The sequence below is a fragment of the Strix uralensis genome, chromosome 4, assembly GCF_047716275.1.
Source record: "Strix uralensis isolate ZFMK-TIS-50842 chromosome 4, bStrUra1, whole genome shotgun sequence".
In the NCBI taxonomy this organism is placed as follows: Eukaryota; Metazoa; Chordata; class Aves; order Strigiformes; family Strigidae; genus Strix; species Strix uralensis.
Window position 1 is genome coordinate 85,282,773 of NC_133975.1, and position 20,858 is coordinate 85,303,630.

The 20,858-nt window shown below is 39.9% G+C and overlaps 1 protein-coding gene across 2 annotated transcripts in view; it reads right to left on the reverse strand.

Annotated features, from left to right (window-relative positions):
• Window positions 1-20,858, reverse strand: part of PRKG2 (protein kinase cGMP-dependent 2) — a 33,772-nt gene that overhangs the window by 11,459 nt on the left and 1,455 nt on the right. The window contains exons 2-9 of one of the 2 annotated variants that reach the window (XM_074867602.1): window positions 13,491-13,657; window positions 11,708-11,821; window positions 8,840-8,945; window positions 7,446-7,509; window positions 6,038-6,115; window positions 5,021-5,115; window positions 4,148-4,216; window positions 38-136 (exon numbers count right to left, since the gene is read on the reverse strand). In XM_074867602.1, the coding sequence (XP_074723703.1) occupies window positions 38-136; window positions 4,148-4,216; window positions 5,021-5,115; window positions 6,038-6,115; window positions 7,446-7,509; window positions 8,840-8,945; window positions 11,708-11,821; window positions 13,491-13,657 (792 nt within the window). The remainder of the gene's footprint in view (window positions 1-37; window positions 137-4,147; window positions 4,217-5,020; window positions 5,116-6,037; window positions 6,116-7,445; window positions 7,510-8,839; window positions 8,946-11,707; window positions 11,822-13,490; window positions 13,658-20,858) is intronic. The other variant, XM_074867603.1, reaches the window with a different exon arrangement.

Sequence of the window (20,858 nt, forward strand, 5' to 3'; positions counted from 1 at the left end):
ACCTACAAAGATGTGCCTAACAAATGATCTGACTTACTTCGCATGTCGCTTTTCATCAGCCTGAGCCAGATTAGCCACATAACCTTCAAGGTAAGTTTGAAGCTCCTCGTAAGTTCCAACAGTTTGATTAAATGTCCTAAACACATGAATAAAACAGTATAAACTACTGAACATACAGTGGAAAGACAAAGAAACGAGTATCTGTGCTGCTGCACCAAGGCTTCACATTGCCTCTAAGTCATGACCCAGATTGACAGTACAAATTTCAAGAGCTTTGAAGAGGTGGTGACCAGCTGAAGTACTAAACTTGCTTTGCCAGAGGGTAGGGAGACAGAATGCCTGATCTTAGGTCATTTCATGTTATGTTTAAGTAATTTGGAGCAGTCTGGGGGTACTTTGCCTCCCATGCTCACTGTGGTTATTAAGTGTGGTTCCACCAACCCTACCACAGAAATCAGCTTGGTGTGAGTCCAGGCTGTCAGTCCTTCCATCCCGAAGGATAGAGCCCTTGGTACACAGTGCCAAAGCAATTAAGATCACCTCTCCCACTTCACAGGTGAGTAACAGTACTGTGGGAAGAATAGACTTAGAATAGACTATTTCAGTCGGAAAGGACCTACAACGATCCTCTAGTCCAACTGTCTGACCACTTCAGGGCTGAAGTTAAAGCATGATATTAAGAGCATTGTCCAAATGCCTCTTGAACACTGACAGGCTTGGGGCATCAACCACCTCTCTCGGAAGCCTGTCTCAGTGTTTGACCACCCTCTTGGTAAAGAAATGCTTCCTAATGTCCAGTCTAAACCTCGCTTGGAGCAGCTTTGAACCATTCCCACACGTCCTATCCCTGGATACCAGGGTGAAGAGCTCAGCACCTCCCTCTCCACCTCTCCTCCTCAGGAAGCTGTAGAGAGCCATGAGATCGCCCCTTGGCCTCCTTTTTTCCGAACTACACAAACCAAAAGTCCTCAGCCACTCCCCACAGGACACGCCTTCCAGCCCTTTCACCAGCTTTGCTGTCCTCTGGACACATTCAAGGACCTTCACATCCTTCTTAAATTATGGGGCCCAGAACTGCACACAGTATTCAGGGTGAGGCCGCACCAGCGCTGAACGCCTCTCTTGCCCGGCTGTTCTGCTGTGCTGGATGCACCCCAGGAGGTGCTTTGCCCTCCTGGCCGCCGGGGCACACACTGCTGACTGCTATTGAGCTGCTGCCAACCAGCACCCCCAGAGCCCTTCTGCAGGGCTGCCCTCCAGCCACTCCTCTCCCAGTTTATACTTGTGCCCAGCGTTACCCCATCCCAGGTGCAGAATCCGGCACTTGCGCTTGTTAAATTTCATGACTGCCCAATGCTCCAAATCAATCTAGATCCCGCTGCAAGGCCTCTCATCCCTCAAAAGCATCAACAGCACCTCCCAGTTTGGTATGATCAGCAAACTTGCTAATGGTGCATTCAACTCCTGCATCCAGACTGTTGATAAATATATTGAACAGCACTGGCCCTAGAATTGAACCCTGAGGAACACCGCTGGTGACTGCTCACCAGCCAGATGTAGCCCCATTCACTACAACCCTTTGAACCCTGCCCTTCTTCAGCCAGTTCTTCATCCAGCACACCATGAACCCGCTCAGCCCACAGTTGGACAACTTGTCCAGAAGGATGCTGTGAGGGACAGTATCAAAAACCTTACTAAAATCCAGAAAAAATACATCCACTACCTTCCCTTCATCTGCTAGGCTGGTAGTCTTATCATGGAAGGATATCAAATTAGTTAAACAGGATTCTCCCTTTGTGAACCCGTGTTGACTGTGCCTGATGATTGCATTATTCTTTAAATGCCTTTCAATAGTACCTAGTATGACCTTTTCCATAATTTGTCCAGGAACTGAGGTTAGACTCTCAGGTCTGTAGTTCCCTGGGTCTTCCCTCACACCCTTTTTGTAGACTGGAATAACATTGGCCAGCTTCTAGTCAGTGGGGTCCTCCCCAGACTCTCAAGACCTTTGGTAGATGATGGAGAGGGGTCTTGCCATAACATCCACTAGCTCCTTGAGTACTCTGGGGTGAATCCCATCAGGGATTGAGAACATTCAGCTGATCTCTTACAATTTCAGTGACCAGAAATAGATAGTCACTGTTCCCACACTTGTGGTAGGTACTCTGACTCAGGTGACTGGGCAGCCGAAGGTCTACCAGTATTACTAAAGACTGAGGCAAAAAAAGCACTGAATAGCTCTGCTTCTTCTTCATCCCTTTTAGTCAGATGACAGTCTTAAACAAGTATTGGTCCACGTTTTCTTTAGACATCCTTTTGCTATTAACATACTTTAAAAAGCCCTTCTTGTTTTCTGAAACAACACTGGCCAGTTTCAACCCTAATTGAGCTTTGGCCTCTCATATTTTCTCCCTGCATATATGAACCACAGCTCTATAATCTTCCTGTGAAGCTTGACCTCGCTTCCAAAGATAGTGCAACTTCTTTTTCCTCTTGAGCTTCATGAGTAGCCTCCTGTTTGGCCAAGCTGGTCTTCTGCTCCACTTTCTTGACAGTGGGATTGCCTGCTCCGGTGCTTCTGAAAGGTGGTTCTTAAAGACTGACCAGCAACTGTGGACTCCTAAGCCCTCAAAAACAGATTCCCAGGGTACTCTGCTAAATAGCTCCCTAAATAGCTTGAAGTTTGCTTTCTTGAAATCGAGCGTAGCAACTCTGCTGTCCTTTTTTCTGATTACACCAAAAATTTTAAACTCAACCGTTCCATGATCGCTGTGGCCAAAACAGCCACCAGCATCACATCTCCCATGAGTCCTTCTCTATTCACAAATAACAAGTCTGGGAAGGCATCTTTCCTAACTGGCTCACGGAGTACCTGTGATAAGAACTTCTCTCCTACAAAAATTTCTAAGATCTGCTCGTCACTGGTGTCTGGGAAGTTGAAATCTTCCATAAGGACAAGGGCTACCGATCCAGAAAGTTCTCCGAATTGCCTATAGAATAACTCATCAGTGCTTATATCCTGGCTGGGTAATTCGTAGTAGACACCCACTACAACATCTTCTTTGTTTTCCATCCCCCTAATCCTCACCCAGAGGCTCTCACCCACATCATCCCTAACTGTAAGGGCTGTACAATCAAACCTCTCCCTTACGTACAGCGCAACACCTCCACCTCACCTGCCCGGCCTATCCCTCCTGAACAGCCCGTAGACCTCCATCCCAGCACTCCAATTGTGCGACTCATTCCACCAAGTCTCACTAATACCAATGATATCGTAGCTCTGGTTGCTGACCAATGCTTCCAGTTCATCCTGTTTGTTTCTCATACTGTGTGCATTGTCGTACAAGCATTTCAAAGAGGCTCCTGAGTCCTCCATGCTCCCAGGACGAGTGTAAACACTCCCACCAGCATTGCCACCCTCCAGCAATGCCACGCCAACCCTTGGTTTACCTACTGCAATCCTGTTGGTATCCCCTTCCCCTAGAACACACCAGCTATGGCACGCTTCTCTGCAACCTATTTAAACAAGCTAAAGAAGAGAAGAGGAAAATGCATTCACAGGCCAAGATGCCATTTCCAGGGCTGGGGTAGAATCTTAGCCCTCAATAGGAGACCTTCTGGGATTCAGCAAGGAAAAGGATGGTGGCTGTCCACACTCCAAGTAATCACCCTTACAGTTAGCCCTGAGAAATGCAGGTTTGCTCTTTCACTTTCCACTGGGAGCTTGCTCTCTTCCACATTTTCATTTTAGGAAGGGTAAAATTGGCCTCTACCTGACAAAACCAGGAATGTGGCTGCATGTCGCCCTCGACAAAAGGGCATCCTGAAACCAGGGACATGCAGAGGCTTTTGTTGCTCCCTGAGCCAAGGAACAGCACTTAACAAATGTGAAACATCACCACCACAAGGAGAGAAAGAAAAGAATAACTCTGAACTACTCTTAATCTTCTGTGCTCCTGCACCTTCTGTGAGCCTCTCTTCATTAGGTCTTTGTCTAAAGCACAGCCACAGCTCAGTATTCCAAAAGCATAACCACTCATTCAGTATTCACTTAAGAAAACATAGTGATTGTGCCTACAGTGACACCTTATCGTTAACCTACTGAAAGAGGATGCAAATTTTCATTAAACTGTAGCATGATACTTACTCTCTATCTATAACGAGGCACTCCACATTGTGTTCATCTGCAATAACGTTTGCTGATCTGACATCATCACTAAGAATTGAAACAGATTAGAATTCAGAAGCGTATCAAAATCCTCAAAGAACCTCACGCTGTACTCATGGAGGGTCACAGCTGCTATAGGTGAAACTCCTCAAAGGCCTCTGCAGCCTGTATCTGGATTAATATTGCTGAACCAAATACACAATTATAGCATTTTAGTAGTCATTATTATAGTCTAGCACAGTATTTTTCCAGTTTCAATAGGGTTTGGATCATGACATCCTTTAGCAACCTTCCAAGAAATTAGCATGAGATGTAATTAGCATTACATCAGGATTTACTGCTCATTTCTGAAATGATCCTCAGATATAAAACATTCCAGAGACCAAATGATCCCTACTCAATCACCCACATAAACACCTGCTATATGAGCTATTTGTCTCATAGGTCATATCTTCTCTGTACTCCTTTTCTCTGTTTCCTACTATCATGGGCACCAGCACAGAAACAACAACTCAGCCCAGCAATGATGGAACTTATCCATGCTAGGGGTCATATAGAGCCTGGCAGAAGTTTCCATTACAGCTTTTACTGAAATATAAACAATAAGCAACAATGCAGAGAGGGCCAGTATTTGACTTTTTCAGGAAAAACCACAGGTAGATAACAGGGTATGCTTTCAAGTTCTCTGCAGAAAAACAAAACATTAAGATAAATTCAGCCATTGCCTTCATCAGCTGACCTTACAATCAAAACAAAGATCATATTCAAAACAGCCATGAGTTGTATAATCTGACCCATAGTGATAGGTCAATTGAAATACTATACATCATGAATCAGATAATGTGAACTAACCTAATGAGAGCCTTTTCTCCAAAGTAATCTCCTTTATGTAGATTTTTAATCAGCTGAGGCTGCGAGTGATTTGCAGTACTCTGGGTAACTATCACCTAGAAAGTACAGGAACAAAAATTTAGAAAGGGAAGTTTCAAAGTATTGCATGGCTTCCCCTTCTTTTCTGTGTGTTTCATAAATGTGTTAAACTCAGTAATGCTGCAGAAATAAATATATATAATTACTTCTTCCTCTCGAAAATTAAAACCATCAAACATTCCCTGACACCTCTCTGATTTTTGCTGAGAGGCGGAAAAATGAATATATTCATTATTGCCCACCCCCCAAATATTTTCTTCTCATACCTTTTAAAACAGAGCAAAATAAGTCACATTTTAATGAAAAACTGAAAAATACTTCAGTTCCCACAGTGGGCAGTCATCGTATGAGCTTTTTGTCTTCTCAGCTAAACACATAGCCTCCATAAATATTAACTAACATCATGAAACTCCACTTCCATAGTAGCACACATTCTGCTGATGCCCACACCCATTAGCAAAAACCAAACCAGAATATCTCCAAACACAGACATGTTTTGGAATCTTGAAACCCCTACTGGAAGTTTATGGATGAAAATTCTCCTGATTTGATTCTTTAGAGTCCTGTGTCAGCCTCCAGTGTAACAGCTGATGGATAAAGGCTGCTGCCTTACATCTCTGGGTCTATTCCTAAATGAAAGGAATAGGCCCTGAGTCACCTAGAAGGCCATTCTCCATTAAACCTAGGACTCCATAATTTCTTAGCTACTTCACAAGTTTATGTCATGCCCATCAGATATTGAAACATCCAGGAGAAGACATAGGATCAAATCTCATTTACAAAAAATTGACTTTACATCTCTGCTACAGTGTTGAGAGGTTTAAGGACATACTTTAATGACATTAAAAACCCTGCACAGATTTTACTGAAAACCACACCCCTCAAGGTAGTTTTTGAAATACATGTATTGCTGTATGAGTTAGGTTTATTATATATTACCTTTCCTTTTGCTATAATAAAGAAGGTATTTCCTTCTTCTCCTTCTCGAATAACATAATCTCCCTTGTCATAGTACTCCTGTGGGGGGGAAGAGAGAGAAAATATTGTCCAATAATATATCATTAGCCTCTTTGAAAATTCTGATTACTATGCAGAGTTCTTAATACATCTGGATGTTCCACTGATGTTTAACTTCATATCTCATGCATATGTTGCATCCCATAATAATATGCAAGCATTTCACTATATAAAGCATTGTGAACAATCTGTAACGTATCTTAATGTAGCAGAATGTGATTTGTTTAAAAACTATTAACACTGGTATCATTCTTATGAAGCAGGAGAAAATGAGTCAAAAAAAAAATATCAAAAGCTCTTAAAAGAGTTCCAAAACAAAATCCCATTTCCAAAAGTAATTTTGGGCTTGACACCTCAGTGGGAATGCCTAAATCATCTACTGCAAGCTACCAAAGCATCAACTTTTCTGCCTCTGCTAACGAACCCTGCCTTCATCACCTAATTGTTTAACTTTTAATCAGGCATTTTTTCATGCTAACTTCCAGCTTTGTGATCTGTTCCTCATAAACAACCACCACATTTTTTTCCCCCTCTGAGTGTTTCCTGAATGTCCTCCTCCCTTGCCAGGAATCCCACAAACAAACAAAAAAAAAAGTCACTGCTTAGGATACTGCTGTGCTACGGCCCTTTGCTGTTTCACATAACCAACACCACAATCTCCTCACCCCCTTGTGCTATGGCCATGCATCACTCTAGCTGCCTCCTCTGACTTGTTGGGACTGAGGGTCTTAGTTTTCTGAGGAACTTCTGTTCTCCATCTGCAGAATTGTTCCAAGACTGGGGTTCCTACAGACTTTCCCTACACAAAAAGCATTAATAGTTACCACTGCTCTTGGAAAACATCACAGCTATGACTATATATCAAGCCTTTACCTCCAAAGGCTGCTGGCAGATGCAGCCCTAAGACACACAGATATTTGGCTGATTTCATACACTGAAGTCCTAAGGCCTTTTTCCCCTTATATTTTGCAGTGTACGTGGTTGAAGGTATATGAAATTATTACATATGCACATTGCAAACAAGTAAAGCATGATTACCAAAAAAAAGTCAGAGACCTGGACAGCAACTTTGTGCTTAATCTTAATAAAGGCCAGATTATACATCCTCTTATCTACTTGTTTGACTCCTTCGATGGCAAAGATAAAACTTACTTTTATGACACTAAATACTATTATTTTCCAACCTGGAATTCCACTCTGACCACTCCAAAAACACGTAATATTTAAAAAAAGCTTAGTTGTTTTTTGGTTTTGTTTTTACTTACGTATTCTTCTTTGTTATTTTGAAAGCTTACTGAATATTATTTAGAAAAACTTAACAGTATCTTACCACCTCGAGGCAGTCCATGATCTTAGCTAACTTATCTTCAGGTAAGTTTTTCAGCAGGGATACACTTCCAGAAAACAGAAATGCAAAACAAAAAAACCCAGAAGTACTTTTCATTAACACTTTTTTCATGATCTCTTTTTATCTATATAATTTGTACAACCACATTTTATAACTAGCTAAACTGGTGGTGCTATACAAAACACATAATCTACAGCTAAATCTTAATTTGGGAGCTTCAAGCATTCTTATCTTGTTTTTTAGTTAAACAGAAATCACACAATTTACAACTTAGAAATGTGGCAAACATTGGTCAGTCTGTAAATCAACTTTTTATTCCAGTAGGGGAAGAAACTCTAGTGGGCACATAGACTAATTTCAAAATTCAGTTATACAGAATCCATTAATTGCAAAACCAAGACATTGTGGTAATCCAATAATATATTTTCAAATGTACTGCAGAGACTGCAAAATCAGACAAAGGTAACAACTTTAGTACTACTTGGACAACTATTAAAAGAGAATCCAACTATAGTGATGACTTAGTGAACTTGTTCGTAAGAATGAAAAAACTTCCCATCCTGAGCACTCAGACTCGTAAAAGTTCAGAAATCATATTCTCTATATGATATATAGATTCTCTGTATGATTATTCTATATGATATATATATTCTCTCTATCATGTACTCTATAGCTACTCAGGCTCAGCAAAGAAGTATTCATAGAAATCAAAGTTGGAGATGGATGCAAAAACACATGGGAGATTCTAGGCATTGCCAGGCTTGAGATATGTATTTGAATTAACATTAACAGAATGGTCATTCTTTGTTAAAGAAAGAAAATATGAAATCAGCTAATTATGGTTTGGAATCTCTAATTTGATCTTTTTCCTAAGGAAAAGCACTGTACAACTCTCAGTGTTCCCTGCAGGAGAGACAATTATTCTACTCTCTGCAGATTTCCTAGTAATTTATGTTGGAATTAGTACATAAATTAATAGAGACAGGCAGTTCTCATATTCAAGTCTCCAAGGGATGAGGAATACTCCTTAATCTACCCCAATAGCAAATTAACTTCTAGTTGGAGTATTTATTTAACTCTATTTATTTAATATAGTTTTAACTTATAGCCATGTAGCCTTCCTATACATTTGTTCAATTATTTAAAAGCGTTCAAGCACTTATTGCTATTTCCTAATGTAATACAGGAGAAAAACAATCAAAATGAGAAAAATGGTTTTGTGAATCCTAAAAAAAATCAAGAGAGGTAAATATTCAGGTTTTTGAGGCCCTTTGCATTAAGAGTGCCTCTTTCTCTCTCTAAGACAGATGCGGTATAGTTGTGTACCTTAGGAAGTAGCCCAAACCAGTATTAGAAATAGAAATGCATTAATTTACCTTCTAAGGAAGTTTCTGTATTGCTCTTGTCTTGTTTGTGCTGTCACTCTCATGATATTTTGAAACACTTCTCTGTCCAATGCCCATGTTTTAACATTGGTGATTGCTTTAAGAAAACAAAAGCCAACAACAAAATCAACAATGTTTCTGAAGGATTTGATGGAAGATATTACAGTATCAGGTCATGGTACAAGACAGACTAGCTTTTCAAAATGCCCAAGGCCAAATTTTAAAATATCCAGCACCGACCGCAATCAGACTTTTAAAAGAATTCAGCTTCCACTTAAATAATGCTCACTAAAGTAAGGCACAGATTTCCAAATGGTTCCTCCACAGAGCACTTTCCATGCAACTTCCCAGGCTGAGTAACCTTGAAAACCCAGCCATTTACTATGACTACAAACAGGGCTGAATGCTCGTGAAGAGCTACCCCTAATCACAGACAGTCGTTGCACTCGAATGCTGCAACGTCATCTGCAAAGGAGCTGATATGAAGGAAACAAAAACTTGGCTGAAGTTTTTCAAAACTTACTAGGTAAAGATTGATGGCTTGGATACATCTCTAATTCAAATCACATGCTTGTGAGATATGCCATAAAATAGAAACAACAGAAGTCAAGAAATACATTTCATTTCATTTAATCCTGTGATCCCCACAGAGTTTTCCTCCAATGTAGCCATTTTATAAAGGAATAAAGGGTAATCAAAACATTAATGATTATCTTTTGAAAGGTAATAAAAATATTAATACAGTAAGCATGCATAAGATCCAGCATCAAAGATGCAAACCACTAAGTGGCCTCTGTGTGCAATCATTGACACAACAGAGCACACTGCACTTTTTAGTTTTTTAGACAAAATGAGATGATTCTATTGAATTTAATCTCTTCTTTTAAAAGATGCTACACCATATTCAGCAGTTTTCCTTCTGTCATAAGAAGGAATAAAACTGTTTTCTCTGGGATAAAGGAAAGTTACAGAAAAATTTAGAGCAATTATTTCCTCAATTTATCATAAACATAGAATCATTTTCACAGGAAAGAAAAATGCCAGATTTAAAATGATGCACAGTCATTGGTCTTTGGTCTTTCTACTTAACCCTGATATACACGTGGTCTTAACTGCCATTTATCAAAATAGCTCAAATAGGGAGCTTTTTCTCCTAAATAATATCTTCCAGTTTATTTTGCATGAAGAAAATATGGCACGTATCCAAGCTACCACAAATGCATTTCCTGTATCTTGCACCTAAACTAAATAATTAAATAGCTAGAAAAAAAGCCTGTAATCTCTTAGATGAGATAGAGAAAGAGAAATGCAGAAACATAGGAGTAAATCATGTTCCCAGTTTCAAATGCAGCCACTGCATGTAAAGAGGCTGCTGGGTAGCAGCAGCCATTGAAATGCTGTCTGGCTAAACTCCTTCACTTGTCAGTTTTCAAAGACTGCAGGTAAAGGGTGTCACTAGACCCAGCATCAAGAAAGAGTTTTCACATATGTATTTACTAGTCATGCTCAGTTATGTCATTGTACTGCTCTTCCTCCACAACAAGAAACATAGGACAGTTATTGGGGAAGGGTGGATTCCTGCAGTGATTTACATATTCAAACACCCTTTCTTGTCTATAATTGGACAATTCTTGTTCTACCTCAAAACCAATTAATGTTAACAAAGGTCTAAAGCAGCATGACATCTTACTGTGCAGAAACAGTACTTTATAATGGTAATACTATACAGCAGGCAAAAAAGAAAAATAGAGAACATATTAAAGTAGAACAGTGTGCTAGTAAGAAAAATAATCATTATTGATGCTATTCTGTTCATCAGGCAGCAAGAAAACCAGATTACATGTCATAATTTGCTTCTGCAGTCACTAGTGATTAAGTGCTTAAACTGGGTGCAGGAAGAAAGACCAGAAGCTTTTAAAGTGAACAACTTCTTGTTTTATTCCTTCTTTTTAAGTCAACATGAACTCTTCATACTTACTGGTGGTTCAAAGTTCCTGCAGATTTAGACAAGAATAGAAATTAGTAATATTTATGGAATGGTGGAGAGTGGAAAAAAATATAAATTTAATCATATTTGGTCACTTACTGGTCTGTCACAGAATAATTATGGCAGGTGAGAAAAGGAATCAAGGGGTACTTAATGGGTGAATACCCAGTCTTACTCAGGAAGAGGGATATTTGTATCAAAGCAACACTTAACAACTCCATCCTGGTCAGCCGGTAAACACAAAGCAAGAGCCAGTATTTGCCTCAGAGAAGCAGCATGTCTCAGCTAGAAGTTTCATCTCTCTCACTGCCACATTTGAGATCAAACTCAAATCTTCTCCCGAGTTCTAGTCGCAAATGCCAGGTGCAAATAGATCTTGGCAAGACTCAGTAACTTAATACAAAAGCAACCTATTCCTACCTATTTTATTTCCTCTTGAATTAGGCTTTATCTGCTCCATAAAAACACCATGGTTCTAATATCTTCTCAAACTCGCTGTAATTTCACCCTCATGGTTGCATTTGACACAAGAACATAAGAGCCAAAGACCACTACTGCTACTAAATCACTCAACATTAAAACATAATGCTTCCTTAGCAGTTAGTTTGGTACAGATCTGGCTAACCAGCATACTTTGGAGATGCCTAATTGTTTATCAAAGGTCATGCTAGAGATGGGATTACATTCATGGCATAGTATTATTAGAGTTCCCAAGCAGAAAGAACTCAAGGAAGCAAACTTGAGCTTCCTGTAGATAATCTGGACATGTAGACTTCTATTAAATGAAAACTTCAAAGAAAGTTATAACAGAGACTTCACAAAAGTACACAGTTTTCATTTTGAGCAACATTGTCATAATAAACCTTAGGTACCTTTCACAGAGGCAGTGCGTGTGCAGTTGTATAAAATGGCTAGTTCACCAAATGCTGTCCACGCAGGTATTGAGGAGAGTAGTTTATTCTGCTGAAAGACTTCCAGACTCCCCTCTGTCAAAAATAACCAAGATAATAGGCATTAAAACTGAGCTCAGCTGCACCGAGTGAAGGGAAAACAAATCGATATATTTCTGCCTTTGCCACTCCCTCGAACACAGGAATGGAAGCAACGACACAAATAGTGCTTTGAAACACACACACAAACCAGTAGAAATTATTTTTTTTTTAAAGGTATTGCTAATCTACAGATCTGCTCTGGAAGGGAGAAAAAGCTGAGATAAACTTTTCAACACTAAAAAGGCCATGGAAAAAAAAAAATCCTGATGGGATAAACCTTTGCTACAGTACTGGTTCAGATAGCCTAGTGCAGTGTAGACAAATATGTCTTAAAATAGTGATCATGGGAGAAATTATTCATGAGGTTTGTCTGTTCATACACACATATGTGTATATATGTGCAGAATGCAAAGGAGAGAGCAGAAAAACTAAAAGCACATCAAATCTTCCTTTAAGAAATTGTCCTTGAGCCTCACTACAAACCTAGCAAAAGTCAAAGAAAGTCTGAATTTATTCATAGGTTATGGCCCAAAAAACCCTTTCCTTTAAACATGTTCTAAAAGTTTGGCCCTATTCTCTCCAAGACACCCACTGACTCCTCAAAAAAGGTCTAATGTGCTGGAAAAATTTCCAGAGGCACAACTTCTTCCTTGTATTTCATCTGTTTTTCAAAATATTATTTTGTCTAGTAAGAATATGACTACCCGATTACAAATCCTACCTCCTCTTTCCCCGTGCACCATTTATGTTATCCTAACACAGCTACCATCAATTTTTCAAACTAACCCATCCATAGGAAGCCAGAAGACAAAAAGTGCTTTCCAACATATACCAGTATGCTCCTGGTTTAAATATTCCTACCTCAATAGAACATACAGCATGAAGCCTAATTCATACGAGCCTCTGGGCCTTCTACTGGTCCAGAATTGATGAAGTATGCAAATTAATCACAAATACTGATTATTTTTTAATGGTGAGATGATGAAAGAGAGTATTGCTGCTCGGAGCAACTTTCAGGTGTTAAATTTGGGCTCCACTATGGCTTTTCTGTGATCTGAGTGTAAGCACGGTAGCAATCAGCACAGACGACTGCAGTGAGATTACTTCAGACATGTTGGCAATATTTTAGGAAAGTTTTCTTATCCTAAAGCTTGTTTTTTTGTTTTGTTGGGTTTTTTCCCCAGAAAAAACAAGCAGCTGTTTTTAAAAAAAATTCTAAGCTTTGACAACAGTAAACTCAGACCTCATCTCTCAATTTCCCATACACAGAAAACTGGTATAAGCTCTCATGAATGTTGAAAAGTAAGTTTATTTCAGAAATGCCTTCACCACTGACCAGTTTTCTGTATTTTAAATTATACCTGCTCTTCCTTTGGAGAAGAAAGGGTTGACTGTACCTACAACAGGAAGGATTTGCTGGCCTCTAGGCTTTCAGAAATGAAAGAGATCACAAAATAGCATTAAATCAAGGTTCAAGTTCCCAAGACTCTTTTTGTTGCTCTCAGTCTGTTTCATAAAAGTGACGGGTAAAAATTGCATTGCCCTCAGCAGGGCCAGCATAAATTTAAGAGCACAAACATCATCATTGTGGTTTCCTGCAAAGACTTCTACGTTACTTGCCTGTTTCTTGCACTTGTGCATTGTACAAGTAAGCAGTATTCACCTTTGAGCACAAAAATGTGATTGCCCGGCTCTCCCTGCCTGATGATGTAGCTTTCTTGCTGGAAAGTCCTTTCATACATACATTCCACCATATCTCGGATCTGGTGAGGCTCCAGTCTCTTCAAGAACTGATTTTTATTCAGGGCATCTGTGATAAGCTTCTTCTCACTGGTTTCAAACAAAAAAACCAAAGTTTAAAAGATCCAGCATGGTTGGGGTATGCTACTCACCAGGCATTCATTCCTGTCAAGATGCTTCCTCTCATTTCTAACACTCACATGAGCTACTGGTACTCCACTGAAAAAATGTTACAATCCTTGCAATTAATATGCATCCCATTAGCTGTGCCACACTATGCCCTCTCTCCTCCTGTGTGACCCTGTCTGCAGAAAGCATCAGGTTAGATGTAAAAAGGCTCCCAGTAGAAGACACGTTTTCCCAGAAAGTTTTGCACTGTTTCTCACCATGTTCCTTCCCCATTGCACAACTAAAGACTATAGCCTTGCTTATCTGAAGGAAAGAAATGTGAAAGGTATGTCTTCACTGCCTGTACAGGAATGGCAACTTGTTATAAAATCAGGTCCACTTTTCTAACATTTTTTCTAATACCCAGCAAAAACATAACACTGGTTAAAGTCAACACTGATGGCACTAAGACTTTATCAAGAGTTTCTCCTTTGTGGTGAGAAAAGATGCAAGGAAAGATATGCAAAACCACAAATAACAGGTGCTGCTATTTCTTAGGAGAATGTTAGAAGACATTGGTGGTGGGAAAAATGAAACAAGTTATAAATGAATGTGATTTTAAAAATTACTACAAAGAACTTCTCTTCCACTCACAAAGTAACATTGATCCCATAGCATTCCCTGTTCATAGCTACTAAGCATGATCAGGACACAATCACAAGGTCAGCTTGCAAAGTACCTGTTGAACAATTGTCCCAAAATTCACAAAACAAGTCCAGGTTTCAGGAGAGGTGTGTGTGGAGGTGGAGGGTTACTGCTGATCCCTCCCACACTGCTCTTTGCCTGCCATCCACCTCCCCACAAAACTCCTCTGACCTCTGCTGTGCCCACGCCCTTTGCACAGATGACAACAGCAGCATAAATGCTCCTACCCGAGTAAAAATCCTCCGCTAGTACTAGTCTGCTCATGTGAGATGCCAAATATACTCTCTCTCTTTAAGAATGACCAGACATAAGAGAATCTTCCCAAAGCAGGCCCTTTCCTCTACTGCTTTTAGGAATTTTTAAGGTATAATCAGAAGTAAAAATATAACACAAGGGCTTGTGGATATAGGTATGCAGCCATTAGTGCTGACCTCTTTGCTTTCTGAAATTCAGCATTCATGGAAATAAAACTGATATTATCCTGCACTTTGGTGATGCTATAGCAAACTACTGCCATCATACCATTGTTTTGTTAAAAAGTCTTACAGATGCCCTGAAGCTTTTCCAAAAAGTCAGAAAAAGGCAAGTAAAGTAGGCACATCAGTGATCAAGGACTAGCCTGTCAGGGCCCTGGGTGCAGTAATGGGCCTTAACTACCCTGATCAGCCTCACTTGGGACCACCACCCATGCATCCTCTGCCCACTGGCCTGCATACTCTATTTAAGCTCAGGTCTGGGCAGCTTGCCGGAGCTATGTTATAGAAATAGTTGATTCTGGTTTTGTCTTCTGGATGGGTATTGGCCCAATATGGTAATTACTTTGTTTCTGCCTCTTGGTGAAAGCTTGCATCTCATTGGTCTCTTCTTCTGTGGGACTCCTGGTGGACCCTGTTACCACCACCCTGCTCTGCCTACCCTGTCCAGACCTTTTGGGATGCTGCCCTAGTTAGTTAGTCTGTGCTGTAGTCACCTGTCGGTCACTTAATCTTGTGGAGTAACCCTGTTCTTGCTGCTCCCTGAGACAGAGGCTCTGCATCATTTCCTGCAGTATTAAATGCATATAAATGAGTGAGTTGTAAAGAATTGTAAAGACAAGTACAGCTGCTGGTGGAAGAGTCCTGTGGTTGGATTTTGAGAAAACGCAGAAAAATCAACAGTGGATGAATCCAGTAATAACGACTTGAATTCAGTAATAATGACTAACCAACTGAGACACAGTGGCTATGCATACAGACTGAGCAATTGGTTTTGATTGACTTGCATATGTTCTGGGTCAAGGGCTTCCTATAAAGTAGTGCCTTGGATCCACGCCAGAAATGAATGCAATTAACTGCTGCACTGATGGAGCTTTTATGGACCTACTGAGAAGTCTTCCTTTATTGCTGAAGGGAAAGATGAATTCTGCCTTTAAGTCCCCACGTTCCTAATGTGCACCTGTAAGGAAGCTGCATAACAAAATAAACACCTTAACAGCTTTCTAAGGTATTTAAGGTCCACACTTGCTTGTATTCATAAAACAATGCAAGGTTATCATCAAAACTAGGTTATGTGGGAAAATCTCCTGAGGAAAATCCAGGAATGAGCAATCAGTTAAGGCAAGTAAGCAGACTTACAATGTTACTAGCCATATAATGACTGAAAATAAGTAAAGGTAATGAGATGAGGCAAGAAAAATAAAATCAAGTAGCTATGGTGAGGATTGTGTTTAGAAATAGAGATCATAAATTAGCTTCTGCTGAAGGCAACAGGGTTATTAGAATATAAGCTCTAACTTTGTTTTCTACTAAAACCAACCCCGCTTATTTAATTCGCCCTGGCCTGCATCATGCATACAATACTGCAATAAAATACAGTAATGGCTCATAAACTGATACTTAAAATAAGCACTAAAGCTTCCAGAACTACAGAATAGGAGTGTATGCTGTTCTCAGGAAGCACAGTTTGCCACAGAGCAAAGGACACATGAGTATCATAACGACGGCGCAGGCTCTTGAATCAGTTGCTCATTTCATGGGCATCCAGCACAATATCTAACAGTTTTCTCTCCATTGTTTTCCTCAGCCTCTTCTATACCTGCCCCACTTTTGAGAACTGCTGCTGGAAATAACTATATGTCCTGAAAGGACAGAAGACATCTAATGCTGTACTTGTGCCAGTCGCTGCCCTGATGAATACTAATAAAAGGCTAAAAAGTGGGTGCGCAGCTCCACACAACTGTTCTGGTGTTGTGGTATTTCTTGGTCCCACCACTGGTAGGGCTGTTCTTCACTGCCTGGGGCCAGCTTTGCCACAGCATCCTTCTTCAGGCTTTATTCCCCTCCCTGCTGTTAACTGTTGTGGAAATGTTCCCCCTGCCCCTTTCAATACATTCCTAGTCAACCCCTAGAAATAGCACTTGACACTCTAAGAAGGGCTTTTATGAAAAGGATTGGGAATTTATTCCTATCATAAGATAGATGTCAACTCACAGGTACAAGGGTACAACATATACTTTGCAGAGCAATGCTTTCTCTTAATATACCTTTCTGCTACTAATGAGAGATTTTTGGTTATCTGCTGGCATTGACTGGTAAAACACATCAATGGCAAATGTCAAGATAGTTCCAGCCAACCAATAATGGCTGATAACAGAACTGGGTCATGATCCTGAGCCCATAACAGGAAGGGACTTCATACAGGCAGCTTAAATGTTGCTGACGGTGATAGCATGCTCTGGAAGGACACAGAAAAATGGAGAACCAAGTTCTATAGATACTGAGACACCTAGATTCTTATCACTGCAAAGGATAAGAGATTAAAAAATTTTCCATTTGAAAGACTTGTTTGAGAGATCTGCTTTCATATACCAGGTTCAAACTCTAAAATCTTCAGCCTTTAGTTAAATTTTCAATGCTTGAACTTCCATTTAGGAAAGACTCATATTTTTGGAAACTGGGATGGATTTATCCAACTAGCTCAAGAGATGAAATATATACATGAGAAAACATCCACTCATATGGGATAGATCAAAAACCATTGAAAGCTTCTAAAACTTTAATAAAAGTCATTCATGCTGAGATACTCCAAACAAAAGCATGGCACTTAAAACCCTGCTTAGAAGAATGGCATAAAATTGTGCATAAAATTTGTTTTACAAATGTTTCTAAAAGGGACTGGTAACACTCTGGACTCAATGCAAATTCCAGAACATAGCATGGAGCTTCCCTTCCTTCTGAAATAGCTCCTTTCAAAATAGCTCCTTTCACAACTGCATAGCAACACTGTGCAGTTGTCTTACGCAGAAGTGGAGCTAGCTGCATTAAGTCCTCTCTCTGTAAAGGGGAGGCAGCTACTTATTACTTATATCAGCAACTCTAAACACTTCTGTAGACACTGTGAGGCTAAAGGATCAGTACTTTTTAATCACAGTGGACAGAATTCTGTAAACAGTAAAGGTCAGACTTTGTCCTTACATGTATGTCAACTGTTTGAATTTGATCTGCTACAGTATTTACAGTCCACATAAGGAAACTAAATGTTCGCACCTTCCAGCATTTGGTTGTCTCAATAACAAGGTGATGGTGGCTTAACAAGTGCATGTGTATCACAGGCTTATCTAACTGAGAGGCATAGTAGTGCTATGTCTAAAACAGTTTTGTGGTGGTTTTTCCGCATCTGTTTGCTTCCAAGGTATTTGGAAGATCAAACGATACTTTGGCCACTATCACATCAAAAGATATATCTGCCCCCCCCCCCCCCAAAGATCTTTCACTATTACTTGATTTGTTGGAGAAAGCATAAATTCTTCCCTCGTATAATGTATGTTGGTTTACAAAATACATTTTCTATAAGGGTAATTTAAAAAAGCATTCTGTCCAGGTCTAAGAGTTGTAACAGAGCAGTATCTAATGTTAAACTGGCTGTGGCAGGGAAAAAATGTTGACTTGCAAATGACAAATACTTTGAGTATGATCTTCAAGAATTTTTCAATTGATTATGCCATAGGAATTGAGGTTTCATTAGTATCTTTCATATGTATTAACCCCAAGTCACCCATACATGCTGTACTGTAGTCTTTCAAAGACTTAAGATATTTGAACAAAGTCACTTTGATCACTTCAAAGCAGATGACAAGTACCCATTAATAAGACAGATTTAACTTTCAGAACCTTAGCTAAAGGTTCAAAGACGTGAACTCTTGGAGATGGTGTAAACTGTGTGTAAAACCAAAACTAGTCTGACCTGTCTTTTACACAACTACTTAGGCTAAAAAGAACATTAATACAAAGCATCACTAAAAATAAATGAACAACAACAACAAACCCTACCTGCTGTAATGCCAATAATACAAGACCATATTCTGCTATTTAATTGTCTTCCTGACTACATGCTCATGGACCTGCATATAAAACACAGGAAGGCTGTCACTATTTCCTACTAAAAGCTAAAGCTGGAAAATGGTTAATTGCAGAAAATTAAGTTTTAAAACGCTAGGTAAAATATGAAGTTGAAGATTAATTATTCTAAGAAAATAAACTTTTAATGTCTGGAATGATCTATTGAATACTTAGGATACCCTAGAAATCACTTTTTCTTAATTCTAGCCCCTCTGATGATGTACTAAGAGAACTGTAAGATGATGGAGGAAAGGATGGGGGAATGGAATGATTTGGATTGGAAGGGAACTTAAAAGATCATCTAATATAATGCCCCTGCCATGGGCAGGGATATCTTTCACTACTAGCCCAGGTTGCCCAAAGCCCCATCCAACCTGGCCTTGAATCCTTCCAGGGAGGGGGCAGCCACAGCTTCTCCAGGCAACCTGTGCGAGGGCCTCACCACACTCATTGTAAAAAAAGCTTCTTCCTTATATTGAGTCTAACCTACCCTCTTTCAGTTTAAAACTGTTGCCACTGGTCCTGTCACTACAGGCCTAGGTAAAAAGTCTTTCTTATAAGCCCTCTTCATATATTGAAAGACTGCAATAAGATCTCCCTGGAGGCTTCTCTTCTCCAGGCTGAACAACCCCAACTCTCTCAGCCTTTCTTCATAGGAGAGGTGCTCCAGCCCTCTGATGATTTTCATGGCCCTCTTCTGGACCCACTCTAACAGGTCTATGTCTTTCTTGTGCTGTGGACCCCAGAGCTGGACACAGCACTGCAGGTGGGGTCTCACCAGAGTGGAGTAGAGGGGGAGGATCACCTCCCTCAACCTGTTGGCCATTCTTCTTTTTATGCAGCCCAGGATATGGTTGGCTTTCTGGGCTGTGAGCACACGTTGCCACCTCATGTTCGATTTAACATCCACCAGTACCCCCAAGTCCTTTCCCGCAGGGCTGCTGCAAAATGTGTTTTTGTTCAATCATAATCCTGACTCCTATGAAAGTTGTTTACATGAGCTCTTCAGTCAGTTGAAACTCATACATTTAATACTAAAATATTAATTTAACATAAAAGTTGAAGATTTGATTGCATGTCCAAAATTGGTTTTACTTAGTTTCACACTTGAAGCTTGAAGAGCAAATTCTTTTCTTGTATAGAACACACAGCAAACTCTCTAATGCTAATTGTTCTGGCCAAGTTGGTACACTTCTTAGCACTAGATAATCAAACAATGAAGAGTTCCACTTCACTCTCAAACTACTTACTCTAAGGATAATAATTACCAGACAAATCCAAGTTTAATGGCCATTGTTGCAGACAAGAATTTAAATGAAAATTCAAGACTCTGCAAGTACTGAAGAGAAGAAAACAAAGGTACAAACAGAATCATAGAAAAGCTGTGGGGAGCAGAGGGGAGGATGGCATGGTCTTACTGCCAATACAGTGCATACTTAAGCAGTCAGTTGTTTCCAGAGGAGTAAATATCAAAATAAATTTAGGAATGGTGTGTTCTAAATTGTTATGAATCTATGGGAGCCTTAGCAGTAACAATGACAATCTCTGAAGCAGATTTTAAGAGATGACAGGAGGGAAAAGATAACTGCTCCTGTGTCCCATTATGTTACACTAAATCTTTTAGAAAGACAAGAAAACAGAGATGGCATACAACAAAAAAGAAAATGTTTTTAGAAGTGCTGAGCCACTGAATCAAGAATGAAAAGTTCCAGCTCTGTCTCTATCACATGATCAGCATTACATTTGGGTTACTTAAGCTGCAATATTTGGTTTTGTTCTGAAAAACAAAGTCTGTGCTGCATCAACTGGCTCTTCTTTTTGCTTCGCTCCTCAGTGCTGTTACAATTCTGTCTCTGAAAGCACCCTAGAAACCCATCTGGTGGACTGCAGTACAAGGATCATGCCAAGGAGAAGACAGGTAATTACAACAGGAACACTCCTAAAGCAAACAGGTATTTAAACTGCCCAGGTACTTGTGATAAAATGTTAATACAGTTCCCTTACTCTGGAAAAACACTGCTAGCCAAAGATTTCTGCTCCTTATAGTGACTCGGGCAGCCTTTCTGGTTCACAAAACAGCCTCTAACGTGCAATGCGGGACA